General features: G+C 39.6%; 2 protein-coding genes and 1 long non-coding RNA gene across 4 annotated transcripts; 1 reads left to right on the top strand and 2 right to left on the bottom strand.

The window, feature by feature from the left end:
- Positions 1-6,597: 6,597 nt before the first annotated feature.
- On the top strand, positions 6,598-18,930 carry LOC122645737. The gene is made up of 2 exons (XR_006330509.1): positions 6,598-6,646; positions 18,876-18,930. It is a non-coding gene; the product is annotated as an uncharacterized LOC122645737 (long non-coding RNA).
- LOC122645735 (caffeoylshikimate esterase-like) lies at positions 6,664-12,060 on the bottom strand. 2 transcript variants are annotated; one of them, XM_043839074.1, is made up of 8 exons: positions 11,674-12,060; positions 11,485-11,514; positions 11,262-11,391; positions 10,746-10,892; positions 10,455-10,585; positions 10,147-10,284; positions 8,491-8,589; positions 6,664-6,898 (listed from the first exon to the last, which is right to left on the bottom strand). In XM_043839074.1, exons 1-8 carry the CDS (start codon positions 11,992-11,994, stop codon positions 6,680-6,682), a joined length of 1,215 nt encoding a protein of 404 aa, XP_043695009.1. In that variant the 5' UTR covers positions 11,995-12,060; the 3' UTR covers positions 6,664-6,679. The 2 variants fall into 2 exon arrangements, with proteins under 2 accessions (XP_043695009.1, XP_043695010.1); XM_043839075.1 differs by lacking the exon at positions 10,147-10,284.
- On the bottom strand, positions 18,796-23,489 carry LOC122645734 (caffeoylshikimate esterase-like). Its single transcript, XM_043839073.1, has 8 exons — positions 23,144-23,489; positions 22,973-23,002; positions 22,749-22,878; positions 22,246-22,392; positions 21,952-22,082; positions 21,643-21,780; positions 20,465-20,563; positions 18,796-19,154 (listed from the first exon to the last, which is right to left on the bottom strand). The coding sequence occupies exons 1-8, from the start codon at positions 23,462-23,464 to the stop codon at positions 18,936-18,938; spliced, it is 1,215 nt and encodes a 404-aa protein (XP_043695008.1). The 5' UTR covers positions 23,465-23,489; the 3' UTR covers positions 18,796-18,935.
- Positions 23,490-24,392: the final 903 nt, after the last annotated feature.

Genomic DNA, 24,392 nt, shown 5'->3' with positions numbered 1-24,392 from the left:
ATGCCACTTCAAGGGGGCAACCTCCTAGAAACAGGGGAAGGAGAAGAAGAAGATAGACAGGGAAAGAGATTTTGATTAATTCTTCGATACCTCTACATGACCTTCATTCCTCCATTTATAACAACCATTTATCCTCTAATTACCCAACTGCCCCTAGCAGACTAATCCAATACAAATTACCCATCTACCCCCTCTATGATCGTATCATTGCCTTCCCCTTCAGAACCTTGTCCTCAAGGTTCAAGAATAGAAGCGCAACAATTACTTCCATCAGGCTCCATTTCCATATTCTTCATCAAGTCCTCTACTTCATCAATCATCCCAGCACGAGTTACAATTTTGGTGAAATCTTGTGTTCAAGGTATCAAAGTATTTGTGACCTAATTCCACCAAACCAGCATGGCTACAAGCCGAAAGTACACCAACAAAAGTGATAACAATAGGTTTGAATCCTTCTTCAGCCATCCTTGAGAAATGTTGGAGGGCCATATCTCATTAGACTCTTCATTTGATTGCATCATTTGCCTAAAGAGATCCAGGGCTCCTTTGTAGTGGTTCATACGAGTATACCTACCAATCATAACATTCCATGGGATCTGATATTTTTGACTTATTTTGTCAAACAAACCATGAGTTGTTTCCAACTCCCCACACTTGGCATACAGACCAACAAGTGTGGTCTCAATGAAGGGGTTTAGCTCTAACTAACCCAAGTTTGGCATAGAGCTGACGACCTTGATCAATTGAATCCAAATCAACACAACACTGAAGTAAAGAGATAGAAGTTTCAGGTTTCACCTTGACCTCAAGTATGGAAATCGAATCGAGAGCAGCTACTGCTTCTTTGAGCTTCCCAGTTTTGGATGGATGATTCACATGATGTTCAGTGATGTTTTGGGTTGGTCTTGATGCAAGTGGGGTGGAGGTTTTGGTGAAAGAAAGAGAGGATTTGATGGGTTTTGAAGAGAATTCAGTTGGGATTTCATATGTGAACAGATCAGCACTTGGGCCTTCCACATGAACTTGGCTGGTTCTGTAATTTGTCTGAACAACTGATTTGCATAGTTCAAAGTGCCTAATATACTTGTTGCACAGGTGACGATAAACTCTCTTAAGTGCAGAGTGATTGGAGTTGAATCCATTGACACTCACGATACCATGGATTTGCTTCAGAGTTCGAGTGTTAGAGCATCGTTCCCATATGCTTAACAGTTGTTGATGGATCATAGGTGGTGGTGCTCTAGTGTACATGATGTGGTCTGGATGGCTTGTAGAATCGCTCTGACGTTGCATTGCCTCAAACATTCTGACTACATCACCAACACGGCCATCTTTCATGTACCCCTTCATCCTAGTGGTGTAAAGTCTAGAGTCCGGTGCATAAGGTTTGGGTAACTCCAGTGATTCAGGTGTAGTATCCCGTGTCACTGATTTAGGAGGCAATTTCACAAACACATCGTCAGCATCAGTCTGGATTGATTGATCCTCGTATGAGGCCCTGAGGACTCTGCAGAGATCTATCAGACCTTCTCGCACTGCTTGCACCATCTTCTCTGCAGTATCCAAATCATTGAAGCCAACGTAGGCCTCAACCAGTGAATTTGAAGTAGTATTGCAGGGTTCAATTCCTTGATCCAGAATCCGTTCCAACGCAAACACGAGCAAATCTTTGCGATCATCTCTAGCACAGAGCTTGATCATTACATTGTAGGGAATGACATTGGGCTTGACGCCAAACTTGGGAATTTTGTTGGATATCTGTTGCCATGGTCGGACTGCGAATACGACTAACAGGGGCACAAAATGCATTTGCAGAAATGGAAAGAAACAGAAATTGGAATCCATGGCGTCTATACAGTCCGAACCTTCGTTGGTCCAACAGCTGAGACACCGACAGCTAGATGCGCGCAGAGATGGTGGTGGCTCCGGTGGCGGTCTAAGGATCCAGTCCCCAGCTATCCCTATCCATGTCGTATCGACGAACGCATCCGCCTGCGCATCAACGACACCTTTGCCAAACACAATCAGAGGTTGCACAGTGCATAGGTTCAAGATCGTTGATAGACCGACGAGGCCATGAACTCAACTAGAACTTGAGACGGTGAGGAGCAAAACAGCAATGGGACCAGGGGAGGAAGTTAGATGAACGGATTGGGTGGATTGAAGCTAGTTTTCCATCACCGTGGAACGAAGAGCCAGAGCTGTCTTTGGAGCTTCAAATGATGTGCGATCTACATCGACATAAAACACCAAAGCTGAGAAGGCTAGGGGACCAATTCGTTCTTCTTCTCCAACAAAGGACTTCTGAATGAGTTCTGCAACTGTAGACTCGTCTCTGGCAAGGAAGGTCTGAACCAGATCTGTAACTTGAGGATCTGTTGCAACGATCTCTGGTTCCACGATCGCCAATTGAACAAGCCCAACAACTGAAGATTCTTCTCTGGCGAGAGGTGTCTGAACCCGATTTGAAGCCGATCCATCAGAAGTGTCGTCATCCTCATTTGCGGTGGAATTTCTAGGTTGTTCTTCCACAGGGATCTGGTTATCACACTGTCGAATAGGGGTTGAAACATCTTCAACCACTAAAAGCATAGGAGGAAAACAGATCTTCAATGCCCAAACGAAGGTGGACCAGTCGGTGAACTGGGCGGCAGAATTTATCTGCTGAAACCATTGGAGGCCAGAGCCATCCATGTGGAAGCCGAAAATGAGAAGTCGTTTATCATCAGTAGTTCCCCAATAATCGAAGAATCGCTCGGCCTTGATGACCCAACCGACTGAGTCAATACCTTCGAATTGGGGAAAATTAAAGGGAATGAACGGAGGATGGGGTGAGGCAGAGTCCGTCGGCCATGGGGGTTGCCGAGGCTCTCAATGAAAGCACCATTGATACGAACACGTATCGGCCTGCAATGGAATTGGCTGAAATGGAAGGGATAATGCCACTTCGAGGGGGCAACCTCCTAGAAACAAGGGAAGGAGAAGAAGAAGATAGACAGGGAAAGAGATTTTGATTAATTCTTCGATACCTCTACATGACCTTCATTCCTCCATTTATAACAACCATTTATCCTCTAATTACCCAACTACCCCTAGCAGACTAACCCAATACAAATTACCCATCTACCCCCTCTATGATCGTATCAAAAGCAAAGTGACCAATTCGATTGATGTCAGCGGACTAGCAAAGCGAGCGAAAGTACTTTTAGCTACTACTAGATACTCTTAAATTCTCTCAGGAATAATTCAATTGGTTGCTACCGGTGAGTCGGTTCAAGCAACCACTCGGGGTTCAAGCAACCGATTGCTCCTCAAGCCAGATTATGAAAGTGCATTTAGACAACATATTTTCCACATATAATTTTATCATGTTCTAAGTCACAAATACTCAATTTAGGTCAATGTGGCCACCCAATACTAAGATATACCAATTAGGTTGTGGGTTAGGGGTCCTTTTGGGTTACTACTATACTAGTATGCTCTGGAACTACAACAAGATATGCAAATGTCAAATATAAATCCTAAGAGATTAAGGAGACGTCATTGTTGCTCCTGATCAATTGTAGATTATGACGATCTCTATACTTGGTCTTACTGATGTAAGCTTGATCATAGTACTTGGCTTCTCTTCATCATGCCAATGTACACAAACCATTCTGCACGAGAGAATAGATATACAAAAAAGAATGATTTTTTTTTACGTATTAAGTATTAACTAGGGGTAAAACAGGGTCGGGTTTTTTAAAACCCTAGCCCAATCTTGAGTCCTCTTAGCTCAACCCAAACCCACCCTGGCCCTAGGTTTGGCTAAGATATCTAAGCCCAGGCCCAATCCTACCGGGCCCAACCTAGCCCAGCCTGGCCATGATTGACCCTGCTTTTTGGCCATTTACGCCATCTTATGCATTCAAAAGATGAGACATGTGATTGGGTATTGCTTTGTTTTATACTCAATTGACTATTAGGCTTTTCTTTGGGTTAAAAAATTTAGCCCAATCTTAAACTTATAAATATTTCATTCAATAGATAAATAGCTTTTCTTTTTTTCTATAAACCAATAGATAATTAGATACTAAAAAATTGCAAAATGTAAACAATAAATTGTAAAGCATAACCTGACATAGGGTTGGGCCAGGCTGGGCTTAGCCCGGGGCCTCAACGTTGGCCCAGCCCAACCCTGTCCTAGGGCCTGAATTTTAACCCTAACCCGCCTTCAGGGTTGAAAAATCCAGCCCAAGCCCTGTTCGGGCTCAGGGCGGGCTCGGGCCGACAAGGCCAAACTTACACGGATCCAACTCCTCTAATTCTACCTGTCCGGTACTACTGTGCGCCCTACACACAGCAAGGCGGTAAAGAACACCTTACCCCAACTTGAGCAAGGCGCTCGGGTAGGGGTAAGGCGGTCTTTTCACTGTTCTACTGTGTCTGTTGGGTGCACGACAGTACTGGGCAGGCGAAAGTAGAGGAGTCAGATTGAACTTACACCCCTTACTATTAACACAAGTAAGGAATTACCAAAAACAAATGAAAAGTTACCAAAAATGAACATAGATATGCAATACCTCAACAGATTTTAAGCCATAGGATGAAGGGGAAATCCAAAGGTCAAAACTGAAGATTAAGTTGGAAAATCCAGATTTATGCTAGATTGGTAGGCTAACCATAACCACGCTCAAACCACTCATTTGGCGGCTCGGGGGATGGGGTTGTTGGAGCCGCCCCTAGGGCTCCCAGGGTCACTAAGGCTGGCTTGGGCTGGTTAGGACCATGTTTTGGAGCCAAATCTGGCCCTCCCCTAGGTTGGGCGAAGGTGGACCTAGCCGGGTTGAGCCACGGTTTGACCATTCGATCATCTTGCCAATTTTGGTAAAAAAACCCCTAAAATGATCTCATTTTCCTAACTTTTGATCCAATGGTCAAAAACTTGCGAAATAATCGTGTTGTTAGAAAGATGATCCCGAGTAGTCGAGTACTATCCAAATAGAACAAGAATCTGGTATTGTTTTGGATAAATCATTTTTCGTTAAATGTTTGTAGGTTTCATGCTCGACTGAAAGTGGTGTATGAAATTATGGTAAAAATGCGTCATTCTTGCACCGTCTTTTACTACTGGGTTTACTAATTCTAATGTCATTTAGTTGGTCAAACCCTACCAGGACTAATTTGATCATTTTAGGGCAATTTTTCAGAAAAATGCTTCGTCGGAGAATACGAAACCGGTTAGGCTTCCAAATTAGGGGGTCTCTTCACTTAAAACTGGGATCACCCACCGTTACAAGACTTAATTCATCATCACTCCAAGTGTCCATCAGGGTTACAAAATGTGGTATCTGAACAACCATATGAACAGGACGTCTAGTTCTCTCTCTCGAGTTGCATATAGTTTAGTGTTAAACCTTAAGACAGACAATCACCATAATTTATGAATGTATATTAATTAATTTTAAATAATGTAATTGAATTTGATGGACACAAGGTGTATCAAAATGGAACTTTATCCTCTCAGGTTTCCTGTTCGATTGAATTAGTCCAATTCCTCTCATAGGGGGGCGGATATGACTACCTTACCCCTTACCCAAACAAACTGCCCGGGCAGAGAACCTGAGAGGATAATTTTTCGTATCAAATACGTGGACCATTTTTCCTTTTTTATATACATGGAATTGGTACTTGACTCACTTGTCTTTTTACCAAGCCTCCCCTTGACCTATTTATTTCATAGGAGAATTCATATCAGGACCAAAGCAAAGGATAGGAAAAAGGTGATTGCATTTTGTTTCAGAATACAAATAATCGTTCTTCTTATTCCTTTGAACAAGCTTGAGGATGGAACCACATGCTTAGGCGTTGTTTGTTTCAGGACCTAAAGATCGGTACAGAGGGTAGCTGAAATTATTTAAAATGGGTCTGCTTTGGGACTTCCCAGGACAAAAAGGTCCACCAAACTGGTAATTGAAGGAAAAATGGTTCTAGAGGTGAATACTGTTGGGAAAGAACAAGAATGCCCAGGACATGCAGCAGAAGAGAAATGCTATCCCAACTTCTCTTTTTCATCATCATACTATAAATTCAAAAAAATCAAATGTATATTACCTGGGTTTCAGAGGACATGAAAAAAATTTACTACAGTTTTCCATGTTTACACAGCAGATTAACAACTCAACCTGATCTTAAGAATCTAATTGATACAATCCAGCAGGAACCTCCTTAAAATGAATAATCATGTCTATTAAGGTGCTTATCTACATGTATAGAGAAAGACTGCTCTTATCTCTCAATACCGGTTTGGAAGGAAGTATCCAAATCATCTTCAGATATGTATATATATGACATCCTAAACATAGTAGATTACTCATTTCCATTGAAAGTGGTGTGTAAGTTGTGGGAATTGAGAATGGTTTTTATTTTATACACTTACAAATGATTCAATTGATCACAGATTGTAGCAGGAACAAGATTATATCTTGTTGAGAAAATATTAAGAATTGAAACACTGAACCCCTCATTTTACTCAATTTTGTGGTCACCAACAACTGGCCTGTTGGCAACGAATTTCAAGTGAGAGTCACCAAATCTGTGCAACTTAAAAACTTTACTATGGAGCAAAGGAAATTAATGATACAAAATAAATAAACATAAAGAGGAAGTAATACAGAACAAGAACTAACCCTGAACAGAGCTACTTCAAAGCACAATGACAATCAAGCCATGAAACAATATCATCTAAGACTTTAAGAATCCTATCATCGGGCTCCCCTTCCAATATAGAATGATAACCTTCTTCATAGAGCTTTAATGTTTTGTCCTTGCTAGAAGCCTTTTCATAAAGAAACTTGCTCACTAAGGGGTCTGTGACCTTATCCGCTGCCCCATGAAGCACTAGTAATGGAGATGAGATCTGGAATGAAAAGTCGTAATCACAATTGTGCCTTTTCAATAGTGAAATACTGGCAAAAGAATAATTTACCAACCAATATAAAGATGCCAATCACATAGTTTCTGATCATCATAGTCACTAGAGTTTCATGGTCATATATTCCTTCTAGACAAAATTCTGGATAGCAGAACAGATAGGATTCCTGTTCTATTCTGCTTTTCAAAGTGTCAATATTTCCCCATATACGTGAATTGATATGCACCCTGAATCTCTAGGAATAGTTCACTGAGAGAACATAAGATGCCAAGCATTTGGTTACTCATCATCATATAGTTGTCAAGGTGCCTAGGTGTCCAGACGCAGACTAGGGTCCAAGGCGACAACACACCTTATTTGATGCATGAAAGACGGCCGCCGTGGTCACCTAGGCATCACCTTGGACGCTTTGGCCCGCCTTGTGGCCTGGGCAGACACTATATTGAATGGTATACTTTTTTATATTATATAAACTTGATTCTAATTTTAACCTTATTATTGGTTTTGTGTACACGATTATGAAGCACATGCGATACATGGAATCATACTTACATGTTTACATGCTTTATAACTTTGTTCTTTAATTATGAGCTACTATGCTCTCATTTTTCTTTTTCGGTAAGTGTGTTCATATTATATCCTATGCATTGTGTATTATTTCTTGGTTTTCTCATATTAGGTCATTACCAGCATTACCATATTGCATTGATACATTTACATTAAATTGATCATATTGCATTACTATCATAATTATATCATTATGGTATAGATACTGCATATGATGCATGCCTAGGCACTCCTCTAAGCACCTTGGGTCGCGTTGCCACCTTGACAACTATGGATCATCATACCGTCTCAAAAGTTTCATTGGTCATATGTTCCTTCTAGCCAATTTTGGAGAGCAGAACAGAGGACCGCTGTTTCATTCTGCTTATCAAACAGTCAATATTTCCCCATAGTTATGGTAATGATAACCACAACCTAAATTCCATTTCATATGTTTCCCTTTAACCTTTACTTAGGCACATGAGCACATAAGCTGGGAATCTCACTTGAAAGATTGGGATAGCCCAAAAATCAAATTTCTAGACAATCTCACCATGTGAATACAATAGGATAGCAGAAAGCCCCCTCTTGGAGGATCCACATGGGACACATCCCATCAAAAAATTGTCTGTATGATAAGTATGAAGTGGAGCTTAGTTATAAAACATTCTATAGTACTTCGTTTGCTACGTGGTCACTAGAGGCTGATGGGATAATATTATATTCGAGACATAACCTGTTTTGAGCAGCATCAAGACTCAACTGAAGACATCCCAAGTATAGTATAGGATTCTTAATGGTCGTTGGGAAATGATAGTTGATAACCTCTGATATACATATTTCTGTGCTGGGGCCAATTGCCCGTCTGAAAAAACAAAATATAAGATCTTGTAAAACTATGGTCAGACAGCCCAGTTCATAGACACCGTGGAAGTTACACACACACACACACGTGGGTACATGTGCAATGTGTGTGCGTGTGTGTGTGTGTGTGTGTGTTTCTGAGAGAGAGAGAGAGAGAGGAAACTGACCTTCTCCAACTGTGATTCAATGTCTCGAGTGGCCTTCAAAAGTTCAACAGCAGTCCTCAATCTCATTTGATCAGAGTACGAGATCACGTTGTAGTCAGCCTAAAATTTGAAGGGGAGGATTTTATGTTAATTGAATATTTTCAAAGAGAAGAAATTATACAATTAATACAAATGAGAATTATTACAAGCCTACATGTTTCATGTCTCTCAAGAAACATATCTGCAGATCAATTATATTCTGGAGTCAAAATCAGGTATCCAGCTTTTCTAAAAATACCAGCAGCTAAATGGGTTTGCATTGCTGTGTAAGGACATCCCTTGTAATCATTGGTTAAGATCATTTCCCAGCCAAAGAGTACTAATAAATAAATAAAGTACATGCTAATGTTTAGCTTTGTATCAGTGTTTCCATATCACATGATGTAACTGAGTAATCTATCTTATGATAACTGCATAAAACCAGCAGTGTCTTAATTTGAAGTTCAAAAAATCACATCCATAAGCTTCCAACTTATAACTTGTCATACCAGGAGCCACAGTTCTAGCCAAAATACTTTTGCAAGATATGTTATGGGAATTGGATTGGTATTGGATTCTTCAAATCAAAACACAATTTTTTACTTCGATTTTTTCTATTGACGGGTTTTGTGCATCCAGATAACATGAACTGTGAGCTTGTCTTATTAAATGTCATTCTCCTTTATTATAGATTTTAGCCTTCTACTACACTGCTACATTTCAAATTCTTAATTTCATACTGCAAGTTAGTATTGCATATTTATGTTCTTAAATGTTTCATTCAACTGATTTAAATAATGAATGCAACCATATTATTCATGTAATAATGAATTCATATAGACTGTTAACTTGCTTGTGTACATGGGAACTATAAGATTATCATGTATGGTGTATCCCTGCATCAGTTCCTAGTTGGCAGTTTCTATTGGCCAAATCCTTGTACCTGAAAATTTCAGTCAGATACATATACCTCCTGAACACAGAACCCATTCCCCAACACTAGCAACCAACCCAAGTTAATTAGCATCTAACTAGAAAATAGGTATCAAGAGAACCGATATATTGTTGATATGAGTTGGTAAAATTCGCATTATTTTTGGAATCCAACAAAATCTGAAATGAAAATATCATGTAGAATTCAAAGAACTTTTTTATTTCTGAAATCTCAAGTTACAACAAATATAAAAAAGCTATAAAAAAAACTAAATTCATCTAATGCTGCATTTGAGATGAATATGGAAGCTCACCTCTTCAGACCCATTAATGTGTCAAACAAATGAAAGATGAAAAATATCAGTTTCTGCATGAAAGGCCTAATCTTTCTTTCTTTTTTTCCCCCTCCCCTTTGTTTTATCCATTTGTCTTCTCAAGGTACAATTATCATGACATTTTAAGAACTGTCTAGAAAGACTCCTTTGTTCGATTTTTCGTTATTCTTAGGGCCCCAATTGAATTTCTATGAGAAGATTAAAATTGTTGAGCTTTATGAGATTCAAACTCTGAAGATCCATCATTTTGTCAAATATGGACTACAGAACCAATCTTTCCACCTAAAATGGGACTAGGATGGCATTCCCTCTACAGTTTAATATGGTCTATATGCATAAAACATCAATAAGGAGTAAAAGAAAGATCCACCATTTTCCTTTTCGTCGCATCTCTGAATGCCAGTTCCGCTAAATCTTTTTGTGGGAAGAGCTTTGCTTCAGGTATAACTTTAGACATAAGAGCTAGGACCTTCAGAACTGCGGCTGGGGGTGTCACATCCTCTGCAATCTTGGTGTTAACACAAAGTCAGCAAATTTCTGCTAAGGATAGAATATTCTTCATAAGCAAATTGAGCTTTAGCAGTTTGATCACATCTGATCAGGGATTTAAATCACAGTTTCGGTAATGGTATCAGTCTCAGCCCATAAAAGCAATTAACCAATCATACAAAACCTTACTTTGGCCATTGGAGCAACAAGAATCACCCCATCCCATTCATGTGGTTGCTTTAGATGAACCTTGAGGGTAACAGCTCCTCCCATGGATTGCCCCATGATGAAACGAGGCAATCCGACCACTTCTGGCCTTGCTGCCAAATATAGATAAAAACATTAATCAACAATAGCCTTCACTAAACTAAGTCACACATTCAAAGATGTGTAGCAACACCAAAGTAATGATGACAGTAACAAGATGGTGATAATAATGTTTATGAAGGTGAAAATATTTCAGCAACTCAAATAACAGACCTTTGACATTTGAATACTGTTCAATAACATCATCAACTAATCCATCAAAGCTTGGGATGTAGCCATGCAAACCCTCAGATAGTCCAAAATATGGGTAGTCCATTGCATAAACTCCATACCCCGAAGCAGCAATTCTCCTTGCGATCCCTGCAACTCTAAATCGTCCACATATCACATAAAATATCTTTACTCCATTGTGCAATAGTGAGAGACTAACAAGTAATAAGTCAGATAACATAGCCCTTTGTCATTGTCGAACACATCGACAGAGTAAGAAAAACTCGCCGCAAAATACAGGAGAGTTGATCAGAGATGGCAGCCTCATCATCAATGTTCTTGAGCCAATCAGGAGGTAAGTACATTGTCCTCCTCTATGTGAATGGATGATTCTTATAAACTATTCTCTTTGAATCTTGATAGATAAGCAGATTAGTAGTTGGATATTTTGCGGGTCAAGATGGGTTCTGGTATTCTTATTACTTAAAAAGTTAAAAATGAGTTGACACAATAACGAACCTTCAAAGAAGAATGTGCAAGTATCACCATATCCATGGCAGAAACAGAGAGCAGCCTTAATGGGAAAATCAGCTTTTGGCAACCAGCTCTTGCAGAATATCTCAAAACCCTTTGAATTCACCTCATACCACTACAGAAAGAAAAATAATCACACAATTGAAGAGTATTTAATCTTCCAAAAGACAATTTTAGAGGGCAAAATTGTATAAACAGGATTCCTTACCTCTTCTGTCCTTATCCCTGGAGGAGCCATCTATGAACCAAACCAATTCATTAAGAAAATAGTAAGATTTTCAGTTCGAGATTATCATAACAACTAAACTTCTCAGATCAAAAGGCTACACTAAATGGGTAACACCAAAAAGATGCCAAATCTTCGAAGAGAATGTGATCAAAATCAAATGGAAATAACCTTAAATAAGACATGATCGAGATGCTGCTGCACATCAACGAAAGCAGACCTAACGCTTCTCCTTGCAGGAGCTTGACTCAAGTCTTGGGAGGCAAGTGTGTTCAGCTCGTCACTCACGCCTTCTAAACTCTTCTTCTTTGCAGTGATGGTTTGGCGAGTTCTGGAGACCAAACTCGTTGATTTCGAGCTCATTCTTTGTCTGAGAGAAGTGGGTATCTGACTAACCTTTAAACCCCCGATCAAATGATCGGAATTCCGGAGAATCACATAGGATCTTGGTGTTTGTTGTTGTTGTTGTCTGAGAATGAGTGAGGAATCCATGGTTGAGAGCAAAAGAAGTCAAACATTGACACATGAGCGCTAGAAAATGAAAATATGGTGCTTCGGACGGTAATTCCATTAGCCGCGTGACACGGTATGAGATGAAAGCAGTTTTATCACTGTTTGGAATATCTGGAACTGTATCCGATTAAAAATTTTCAGCTTGCTTCTTTTTCACTTGCAATTTTGGACTAAGTTTTCCTCCACCTATAGGTGACGGTTCACCCACCATCCTAGATTTTACAAACCTCTCCTAGGGTTTTTATATGTTCTAAAATATCCTCCTGATATCCTTTCCCGTCGTCTCCCACCCCACGGTGGATGGATGGAAACTCAAGCCATTTCTACAATTTTTACCTTTAATGTGCATTTATTTTTTTGGGGGTTTTTTTTTACATCAACCCATCTTTTATGGGCCTAGTAAGGATATGAAGGCAGTAGTTCATGTTGGGAAAAACAAGATCCCCATGCCCTCTCGCATAGGGATGCAAGTTTAGTCCTGTTGGCCCGAACCTGCCCTGAGCCCGAATAGGGTCTAGGCTGAGATACCCTAGCCCTGAGGGCGGGTAAGTGCTGAAAGTTTCTGATCCTGAGTTAGGGTCGACTTAGCCTGACCCTGTTTTAAGTTATACTATAAACTATATTATAAACTTTAAACGTCATACACAATTGTTATATAATATATTACATATTAAGATTATAAGTGATATAATATATTTTATTTATATTATTATTTTATGTAAAATTGATAATTTTCTCCCTGACCCAACCCAGTCCATGCATCTCCCTTCCCACTCCCCATGATTAGGGCCAATTCGGGTCAGCCCGGCCCAGCCCTGAGAGCGGGTTAGGATCGGATTTTTCAAGCCCTGAATCAGGGTCGGGTAGGGCTTGGGCCCAACTAAGGGGACTCAGGGTTGGGTTGGGGTTTAAAAAGCGTGACCCAACCCGACCCTATTGCAACCCTACTCTCACATTGAAATTCGAAACCGCCATTGAAAGCGACAATCTTATGGTCATAAACAACATCAAAAGGCTAAATCAATCAATTCCATGGCGCATCACTCAAATTATTGTAGATTGTTTAAGACTGGTGAAATTCACACGTCTCCTTTACCCACACGCTAAGAGAGGGGAACTTCTCCGCGGATACCTCGGCCTCCTATGGGGTTAACTCCTTTGTTACTAACCCCAGTTTCTTTTGTTTAAATTGTTTAAGATCGGTGAACTTCTTCACACATGTCTCCTTCACCCACACCCTAAGAAACCCGGGGGCTTTTATCAATAAATTTCTTTCTCGCACAAAATTTAAAAAAAAAAAAATATAGGACATATAAACCTCCAACTACCAAGGGGGAGGGGTTTTTTTTTTGGCACAATATGCAAACTAGGAGTGTCAATCCCTTGACCTCCAAATGAGCATGCACTTCAACCGACAAGCCACCAACCAACCAACTAATTGCGGTTGTTTGCAATATAATATTCAATGTATAGGTAAAAATATTTTAAAAATTTTGAAAGTTATTTAATACGATATTGGGAAGGTGTTCTCGGAGCATGACCCCGTGCTGGAGACTCGTGCAGAAGCATTTGTCTGGGCGGCATTTCCACTTTTCATGGGGGCGGGGCAGCCACTTTGCCCCACTGTGTGTCTGGGCACACACTCCCGGATAGAGTTCTTTGTCCCTAGAGTATTTATGCAAAATGCAACTTTACATGCATTGGAAAAAAAAAGAGATTATCTTAAAAAGGCAAAAATTTAATGTTACAACTTAGTTCAAAACTTTGGTTGCTATAAGATTTTCCCATTATATATATTTTAACATTCACATAACAGCCCCTCAAAAACTAAAAACTAAAAATAAAAAATAAATAAATAAAACATTGTCAAAGTAAAGTTGAGATGCGATGCCAATACCTCACTACAACTAGGTTTTTTTTTTGTTTGGTGAAAACTACAACTACATGAAGCCCTTAGCAACTATGTATAGGACCTTTTGTCTGGAAAATCATCCTCTCAGGTTCTCTGCCTGGTACAGTTCCCTAGTGCCTCTATTAAGGGGGGGGTGGACCCCACTTGGGCAGTGTGTTCGGATAGGGGGTAGGGTGATCATTTCTGCCCCCTATGAGAGGAACCAGACGAACTGTACCAGACAGGGAACCTAAGAGGATAAAGATCCCCTATTGTCTTCTTTTTTACATTTGTTTATACCAACTCAATCTGACATTCTAGTCCATGGATTAACTTTTGGTAATTGGTAGCATCTCTATAAAATATGAATTTTGCATTCATGGGGCCAGTGGTCAGTGAAAGTTGCTAAAAGGAATTGATTTTTTTTTCTTTAGTTTTTACACATGATATATAGTTGTCTTCGACAATGAGGGTCTTATTAATTTTCATTTCACTTTAATTTGATCATTTCATCATCAAGTCAATGAAAATTGGCTCATAAATTTGTCCTTTCCCTATGTAAACTCAAGAGAAACAATGAAATGGTTTCACACATCTCTTTGACGAGAGATAAGGGTTGATGGTTACATAGAGTTAACGATAACGCATACAACTAAAGAGAAGAGTTTGAGATGATCTATACAACTAATTAGATGAAGTTTGGTGTTAACGGTTTATGGGATTCGGTGGATCTTGATGTCGTGGCATAGAAGAGACGGATGCCTTAACACTCCCTTGCAAGCGAAACTCAGCGTCGCCAAGGTTGAGCTTGTCCTGTAAGAGCTGAAAGCGCGCAACTGGTCGAGGCTTTGTTAGAGTGTCAGCAAGTTGATCTTCGGATGAGATGAACCGAATATCAAGTAGACCTCGTTGGACTTGATCATGCAAAAAATGAAAATCAATTTCAATATGTTCAGTATGAGCGTGAAAAGCCAGATTAGAAGAGAGGTATTTGACACCGATGTTGTCACATCAAAGAATTGGAGAACGAGAAGGTCATAGCCAATATCCTTAAGTAATGACTGAATCCAAATGAGTTCAGTTGTAACATTAGCAAGTGATTTATATTTAGCCTCAGTGTTGGAGAGCACAACAATAGGTTGCTTACGACAGCCCCAAGAAATGAGATTTGACCCCAAAAATATAGAGTAGCCACTAGTGGGCTGGCAGCCATCAGGGCAGCCGGCCCAATCCGTGTCAAAGAAAGCAGTTAGGCCAGTGGTGGCTGCACGACGAAAGAAGAGACCATGGTGCACAGTTCCTTTTAAATAACGGAGAATCCATTAAGTTTAACACCGTTGTAGGTTGATGCATGAATTGGCAAACCTTATTGACAAAAAAGACAATGTCAGGCGGGTGACCGTGAGTTACTAAAGAGCACCCGACAAGGCTGCGATATTCCGTGTGATCCGGTAATGGAAAACCTTCAAGTTTGGAGAGAGCATGGTTGGAAGCAATCGATGTGGAAACCGGTTTGGCCTGAATCATGTTGGCCTGTGATAGGATATCCAAAATATATTTCTATTGAGAGAGTACTAAGTCATGATGAAAATGAACAGCCTCTGTGCCAAGAAAATAATTAAAATGGTCAAGATCCCATTCAAAAGGAAGTCAACTTTAAGTGGTTGGAGAAGCCAATGACAAGGATGTCCCTATCAAAGATGAGAAGGATATTGTCAACATAGATAAGCACTAGAATTATATGATGATGCTGGCGGAAAATAAACAAGGATGTATTGGCCTTCGAGGGTTGAAAACCCATGTGTAAGAGATGACATTGAAACTAGAATACCATGCAAAAGGGGCCTATACTTGAGGCCATACAAGGTCTTATGGGAACGACATACATGTGATGGATGCTGAGGATGAGCAAATCTAGGTGGTTGAGCCATGTAAACTTCTTCATTGAGAAAACCATGAAGACAGGCATTTGGATGTCAAATTGGAGAATAGACCAGTTATTTATAATTACCAGAGCAAGAATTGTACGAACTGCAGTTGGCTTTACCATTGGGCTGAAGGTATTGCCATAATCAAGGCCAGGTTGTTGATGGAACCCCTTAGGAACAAGGCGGGCCTTATGACGGTCAACAAAGCCATCCAACTTATGTTTGACACGGAAAACCCATTTACAACTAACGACGTTTATATGAGGAGCAGATGAAACAAGGGACCAAGTCTTGTTGCATACAGAGCATCAAATTCGTTGTTCATGGTTGTACACTAGTGAGAATGCTTGACAACCTAACTATAAAAAGTGCGCTCATGATCATCATGATGGACAAGTAAAGCTTGGCGGGCAAGCTTAGAAAGCAGCCAACAAATAGTGCCATCGTGTAGACCTTAGGTTGTAGGATCTTGTGACGAGTCTGAGTCCATGGAGGAGAGGACACTGGGGGTGGAGAGGGATCGATGGGGGTAGGGGGAGGGGAAGGCAATGGTAAAGGGGCCGAGGGTAAGGGATTTGGTGGTTCAGCAGGATGGGGGTCGGGGGAACATAACTAGGGAGAGGGTTGATTATGGGCGATGGCCCAAGCAATGAGTTTATGGAAGTGAGAGATTGGGATGGGGGGGGGGGGAGGGTATGGGGTTGTCGGGTAAATGAGAACAATGCCTCCTTAAATACGACATGTCGATCAATAAAAATAAGTTCAAAGGACCGATTTAGGCATTTGTACATGGTAAGAGAGACTGTATCCAATAAAAATGCATTGAGTGGAATGGTACTCCACCTTGGAGGAGTTATAAGGCCTTAGGTAAGGGGTAACATGCACAACCATATGCCTTCAAAAAAGTGTAGTTCGGTTTGGTGCCAAATAATTTTTCTAGTGGAGTAAGATTCCCTATCACAGGGCTTGGTAGATGATTGATAAGAAAATAAGCAGATTTAAAAGCCATATCCTAGTACCGAAGAGGAAGATAGTTGTGGGCTAAAAGAGTTAAGCCCGTTTCAACCACGTTCATGTGTTTCCATTCAGCGGCCCCATTTTGTTCATGCATGTGAGGGCATGATAAGCAATGAGCAATACCCAATTTTGATAACTCAGTGGATATAGTGTGATATTCACCACCCCAATCAGACTAGAAGGCCTTTATTTTACGATTAAACAATCGTTCAACATGAGTCTTGAATTGAAGAAAAGCCTGAAGAGCATCATCATTTGATGATAATAGATAAAGCCAAGTGAATTTACAAAGATCAACAATAAAAGAAACATAATAACAAGAACCACCATAAGACAAAATGGGGACGGGACCCTAGAGATCCGAGTGAACAAGCTCCAGTGGAGCGTGAGAGACGGATAATGTAGGATAAAAGGGGAACTTGTGACTTTTGCCCTGTTGACTTGCAACACAAACTGGAGACAAGGCTTTCTAGGACATAAGAAGTCGATTATGAAGAATAATATAGCGGGTGCTTCATGTAGACGGATGCCCAAGACGACCATGCCAATAATCCTGAGAATCACGCTCACTAAGAAAAGCCACTTTATTTGGAGGCATAGATAACGGAAGCTAATAGAGACCATCACTGCTCTTGCCATGCATAAACATCTCCGTTGTAGTGGGATCCTTCACACAGAACCAAGTGGGGTGAAATTCAAAATAGACATTATTGCTCAAATGAAAATCCTGTTGTGGGGCACAGAAAGTAGAAGAGCCATTATGATCAATAGCCAAATCTATGCCATCGCCTACATGCAGGGTATTAGAATCAATATAGTCTGAACTGATATTGAACTGGTTCAAATCAGCAGTCATGTGGTTCGTAGCTCTTGTATCAGGATACCAGGAGACGTCAGGAGCAGAAGGAGTATTAGTGTAGGCGGCAGTGGGAGGAGAGTACTTCTCATACCGAGAGTAACAGCGGGCGGCAGTAATGGCCACCTTTGTTGCAGAGAGGACCCACAGTCACGCCCACGATCATGACCCTGATCAGAGGAAGCCTGGTTGGAGTTCAGGTTGGTGTTGCTTGGAAAGGTAGATGCAAGCCTGGTAGATTTGGAGAAACCACGACCACTAGAAGACTTGGTGACGAGGTTTGCTGAAGGGAATGCCGAAGGCAAAGGAGGAAGAAAATAGTTTGAGCCCAGCTTCATGTTGCAGGAGATGACCATAAAGATCATCCAAAGTTATAGGTTTCATCCGAGTTGTAACTGAGGTGATGAGAGGGCCATACTCGGTGCCCATGCTGAGAACATAGCCAACTAGTTCATCATCACCTTTTTAAGGGGTTGACCGGAGAGAGTACCATCTTTCTTGAGAGCAGACAGTTGGAGGCAAGTATGGATGGCCCGGGCATGGGATTGCGAGGAGAACATCCACTCTAAGGTAGCCGAGACCTGGCGAGGAGTGCGCAGCCCAACGACTTGAGCAAGTATGGGCTCAGAGCGAGAGGAAATTAGCCAGCTAAGTAAAAGCTGGTCCTGCTTAAACCATTTGACGTAGGCAGGGTTAGGGGTTGAAGAAGGTGGAGAAACAATATCAGTGGAGGTGGCAGTGGTGGTGGATGATGAGGGAGAAGTAAGAAACTGTGGTGGGGGAGGGACAGAGTCATCAATGATATTTATACATATCATCTTCAGATGTGTATATAAATGACCTCCCAAACATAGTAGATTACTCATTTCCATTGGAAGTGGTGTGTAAGTTGAGGGAATTGGGAATGGTTTGTATTTTATATACTTACAAATGATTCAATTGATGACAGAATGCAGCAGGAACAAGATTATATCTTTCTGAGAAAATATTTAAGAATTGAAACACTGAATCCCCTCATTTTACTCAATTTTGTGGTCACCAACAACTGGCTTGTTGGCAACGAATTTCAAGTGAAAGTCACCAAATCCGTGCTACTTACAACTTTACTCAGAATATTTAAAAAATGAAATACATCAAATATTTTGAGCAAAGGAAATTAATGATACAGAATCAATAAACATAATACCAAACAAATGGGAACAGAACAAGTAACTAACCCTAAACAGAACTACTTCAAAGCACAATGACAATCAAGCCATGAAACAATATCATCTAAGACTTCAAGAATCCTATCATCGGGCTCCCCTGCAAATATGGAGTGATAACTTTCTTCATAGAGCTTTAATGTTTTGTCCTTGCTAGAAGCCTTTTCATAAAGAAACTTGCTCACTAAGGGGTCTGTGACCTTATCAGCTGCTCCATGAAGAACTAGTAATGGAGACGAGATCTGGAATGAAAAGTCGCAATCAGAATTGTGCCTCTTCAATACTGAAATACTGGAAAAGGAATAATTTACCAACAATTATTAACATGCCAATCACATAGTTTCTGATCATCATATAGTCATTAGAGTTTATTAGTCATCTATTCTTTCAAGCAAATTCTGGATAGCAGAACAGGGAGGATTGCTGTTCTATTCTGCTTTTCAAACAGTCAAAATTTCCCCATATACGTGAATTGATACGCACCCTGAATCTCAAGGAATAGTTCATTGAGAGAACATAAGATACCAAGCACTTAGTTACTCATCATCATGTAGCTGTCAAGGTGCCTAGTCGTCCAGGCGCAGCCTAGGGTCCAAGGCAAAAACATGCCTTATTTGATTCATGAATGATGACCACCATGGTCACCTAGGTGTCACCTTGGCCCGCCCTGTGGCCTGGGCAGACACTATATGTATGGTGTGTTTTTTTATATTATATAAAATTGATTCTAATTCTAACCTTATTATTAGTTTGTGTACAGGATTATGAAGCACATGCGATACAAGGAATCATACTTACATAGTTACATGCTCTATAATTCTGTTCTTTAATTATGAGCTACTTGATCTCAGTTTTTTTTTTTTTTTTTTTTAAATTTTTATTTTGATGATTATGTTTATATTATATCCTATACTTTGTATATTATTTCTTGGTTTTCTCTATTAGGTCATTATTAGCATTATTATATCATATTGCATTGATACATTTACATTAAATTGATCACATCGCATTACTATCATAATTACATCATTGTGGCATAAATACTACATATGATGCATGCCTAGGCAACCCTCTAGCGCCTTGGATCGCCTAGCCACCTTGACAACTATGGATCATCATACAGTCTCAAAAGTTGCATGGTCATATGTTCCTTTTAGCCAATTGCGGTGAGCAGAACAGAGGATCGCTGTTTCACCTGCTTATCAAACAGTCAATATTTCCCCATAGATATGGTAATGATAACCACACCCTAAATTTCTGTTTCATATGTTGCCCTTTAACCTCTACTTAGGCACATGAGCACATAACTGGGAATCTCACTTGAAAGATTGGGATACCCCAAAAATCAAATTCCTAGACAATCTCACCATGTGAATACAATAGGATAGTAGAAATCCTATCCTATAGTCTGCAGACAAAATATAATATCTTGTAAAACTATGCCCATACAGCCCAGTTCACAGACACCGTGGAAGTTACACAGACGCATGGGTTCATGTGCAATGTGTGTGTGTGTGTGAGAGAGAGAGAGAGAGAGAGAGAGAGAACTGACCTTCTCCAACTGTAATTCAATGTCTCGAGTGGCCTTCAAAAGTTCAACAGAAGTCCTCAATCTCATTTGATCAGAGTACGAGATCACGTTGAAGTCAGCCTAAAATGTGAAAGGGAGGATTTTAAGTTAATTGAACATTTTCAAAGAGAAGAAATTATACAATTAATATAAATGAGAATTATTACAAGCCTACATGTTTCATGTCTCTCAAGAACCAAAAGGACAACCCTTGTAATCATCAGGTTAAGATTATTTCCCAGCCAAAGAGAACTAATAAATAAATAAAGTGCATGCTAATGTTTAGCTTTGTATCAGTATTTCCATATGACATGATGTAACTGACTAATCTATCTAATGATAACTGCATAAAATAAGAAGTATCTTAATTAAAAATAAAAAAAATCACATCCACAAGCTTCCACCTTCTAACTTGTCATACCAGGAGCCACAATTCTAGCTGAAATACCTGTGCAAGATATGGTATGGGAATTGGATTTGTGTTGGATCCTCCACATCAAAACACAATTTTTTACTTATTTTTTCTACTGATGCAATGTCATTCTCCATTTAAATCTATAGATTTTAGCCACACTGATACATTTCAAATTCTTAATATCATAATGCAAGTTCGTATTGCATATTTCAGTTGTTAAATGTTTTCATTCAACTGATTTAAATAATGAATGCAACTAGATTATTAACTTGTTTCTGTACTTGGGAACTATAAGATTATCATGTATGGTGTGTCCCTGCATCAGTACCTTTGGCAGATCCTATTGGCCAAATCCCTGTACCTGAAAATTTCAATAAGACACATATACCTCCTGAACACACGCACCCACAAGCAACCCTAACAACCAAACCCAAGTTAAGCAGCTTCTAACTAGAAAAAACATATCAAGAGAACTGATATATTGTTCATATATGAGTTGGTACTGCCCAGAAAGACTCCTTTGTTTGATTTTTAGTTATTCTTAGGGCCCCAATTCAATTTCTATAAGAAGATTAAAAATGTTGAGCTTTTTGAGATTCAAACTCTGAAGATCCACCATTTTCTCAAATATGGACTACAGAACCAATCGTTCCAGCTAAAGTGGGACTAGGGATGAACATTCCCTTTATAGTTTAATTTGGTCTATATGCATAAAACATCAATAAGGGGTAAAAGAAAGATCCACCATTTTCCTTTTCCTCGCATCTCTGAATGCCAGTTCTGCTAAATCTTTTTGTGGGAAGAGCTTTGCTTCAGGTATAACTTTAGACATAAGAGCTAGGACCTTCAGAACTGCGGCTGGGGGTGTCACATCCTCTGCAATCTTGGTGTTAACATAAAGTCAGCAAATTTCTGCTAAAGATAGAATATTTCTTCATAAGCAAATTGAGCTTTAGCACTTTGATCACATCTGATCAGGGATTTAAATCACGGTTTCGGTAATGGTATCAGTCTCAGCCCATAAAAGCAATTAACCAATCATACAAAAGCTTACTTTGGCCATTGGGGCAACAAGAATCACCCCATCCCATTCATGTGGTTGCTTTAGATGAACCTTGAGGGTAACAGCTCCTCCCATGGATTGCCCCATGATGAAACGAGGCAATCCGACCACTTCCGGCCTTGCTGCCAAATATAGATAAAAACATTAATCAACAATAGCCTTCACTAAACTAAGTCAAATATTCAAAACTGTGTAGCAACACCAAAGTAATGATGACAGTAACAAGATGGAGATAATGGTCATGAAGGTGAGATAGAAAATATTTCAGCAACTCAAATATCAGACCTTTGATGTTTGAATACTGTTCAATAACATCATCAACTAATTCATCAAAGCTTGGGATGTAGCCATGCAAACCCTCAGATAGTCCAAAATATGGGTAGTCCATTGCATAAACTCCATACCCGGAAGCAGCAATTCTCCTTGCGATCCCTGCAACTCTAAATTGTCCACATATCACATAAAATATCCCAACTCCATTGTGCAATAGTGAGAGACTAACAAGCCTGATAACCTAGCCCTTTTTCATTGTCGAACACATCAACAGAGTAAGAAAAACTCGCCGGAAAATACAGAAGAGAGTTTATCAGAGATGGCAGCCTCATCATCCATGTTCTTGGGCCAATTAGGAGGTAAGTACATTGTCCTCCTCTGTGTGAATGGATGATTCTTATAAACTATTCTCTTAAGTCTTGATAGATAAGCAGATTAGTAGTTGGATATTTTGCAGGTCAAGATGGGTTCTGGTATTCTTATTACTTAAAAAATGAGCTGACACAATCACGAACCTTCAAAGAAGAATGTGCAAGTATCACCATATCCATGGCAGAAACAGAGAGCAGCTTTAATGGGAATACCAGCTTTTGGCAACCAGCTCTTGCAGAATATCTCAAAACCCTTTGAATTCACCTCATACCACTACAGAAAGAAAAACAACCACACAATTGAAGACTATTTAATCTTCCAAAAGAAAATTTTTAGAAGGTAAAATTGCAGAAACAGGATTCCTTACCTCCTCTGTCCTTATCCCTGGAGGAGCCATCTATGAACCAAACCAATTCATTAAGAAAACAGGGTAAAATTTTTTAGATCAAGATTATAATAACACTAAATGGGTAACACCGAAAATATGCCATGATTCAAATCCTTGGAGAGAATGTGATCAAAATCAAATGGAAAGAACCTTAAATAAGACATGATCGAGATGCAACTGCACATCAACGAAAGCAGACCTAACGCGCCTCCTTGCAGGAGCTTGACTCAAGTCTTGGGAGGCAAGCATGTTCAGCTCTTCGCTCACGCCTTCTAAACTCTTATTCTTTGCAGTGATGGTTTGGCGAGTTCTGGAGACCAAACTCGTTGATTTCGAGCTCATTCTTTGTCGGAGAGAAATGGGTATCTGATGAAATCTTAACTCCCCGATCAAATGATCGGAATTTCGGAGAATCACATAGGATCTTGGTGTTTGTTGTTGTTGTTGTCTGAGAATGAGTGAGGAATCCATGGCTGATAGCAAAAGAAGTCAAACATTGAGACGGACGCTGTCTTTTTCACATTGAGACAGTCCTTCCATTTAAAATACAATGTGGACCTTAGTGCTTTTCTTTTTTTTTCTTCTTAAATGAAAATTAAATATTTTGAGTGGGGATGAAAACTTCACCTGGGAAGATGGAAAGAAAACAGTGGTTAATGGTTTTATTCAAGATGTGAATGATACCAAGAGAAATAGATCCTTTTTCGTATTTCTTTTTCATTTCTATTACTTTTCATGTTCACCAGTTATTTAGTAGATTACCCTACTTAGATGGGTTCTCCATTTTCTTTGATTTTTGTTATGTTTTGTTATAAGACATCTTTTAAAAAGTGGTGCAAATTTTTTGCTTTTTTTTTTTTTTTGTGAGAATTGAAATGGGTATTTATGGTTAGGTTTATGAGATTTGTAGTGTGTTTTGGGCTGCTTCAAAACTATTGATTTAAGAAATTAGGTGGTTTCCCTTTCTCTTCCTGTCGTCTCACTTATTTTCTGAATTGGGTTGCTTGAATTGTTATTTGAACAAGTTCACCGGATTTTGACAGGTTGATTGCCATATGATGTTGCTCTATTGGCATAGGCTCTAGCAATAATATCTCCTTTTGGGCAAAATTGAAAATTTTGAAATATTCTAAAATCATATGATTAAAATTATATTAGCCAATTAGCATTAAACATGTTTAGGTACCCTAAACATCCATTTTAAAAAACATAAGGTACTTTTGATGTATTTTTCTCAAACAATGGGCACCTCCGATGTAATTTATCAAAAAAAAAGCATCTTAAATTTTTTTTTTGGTGAGACCATTTTAACAAAGTCCAGAAGTCTATAATAGTAGGTCACATGGGCTACGAGATTTGCACTGCAGCTGCAAAGAAATAAAGGTGTTAAACGGTCAAC

The sequence above is a fragment of the Telopea speciosissima genome, chromosome 11 (assembly GCF_018873765.1).
Source record: "Telopea speciosissima isolate NSW1024214 ecotype Mountain lineage chromosome 11, Tspe_v1, whole genome shotgun sequence".
NCBI lineage: Eukaryota > Viridiplantae > Streptophyta > Magnoliopsida > Proteales > Proteaceae > Telopea > Telopea speciosissima.
This window is presented reverse-complemented; position numbering and strand designations above follow the sequence as displayed.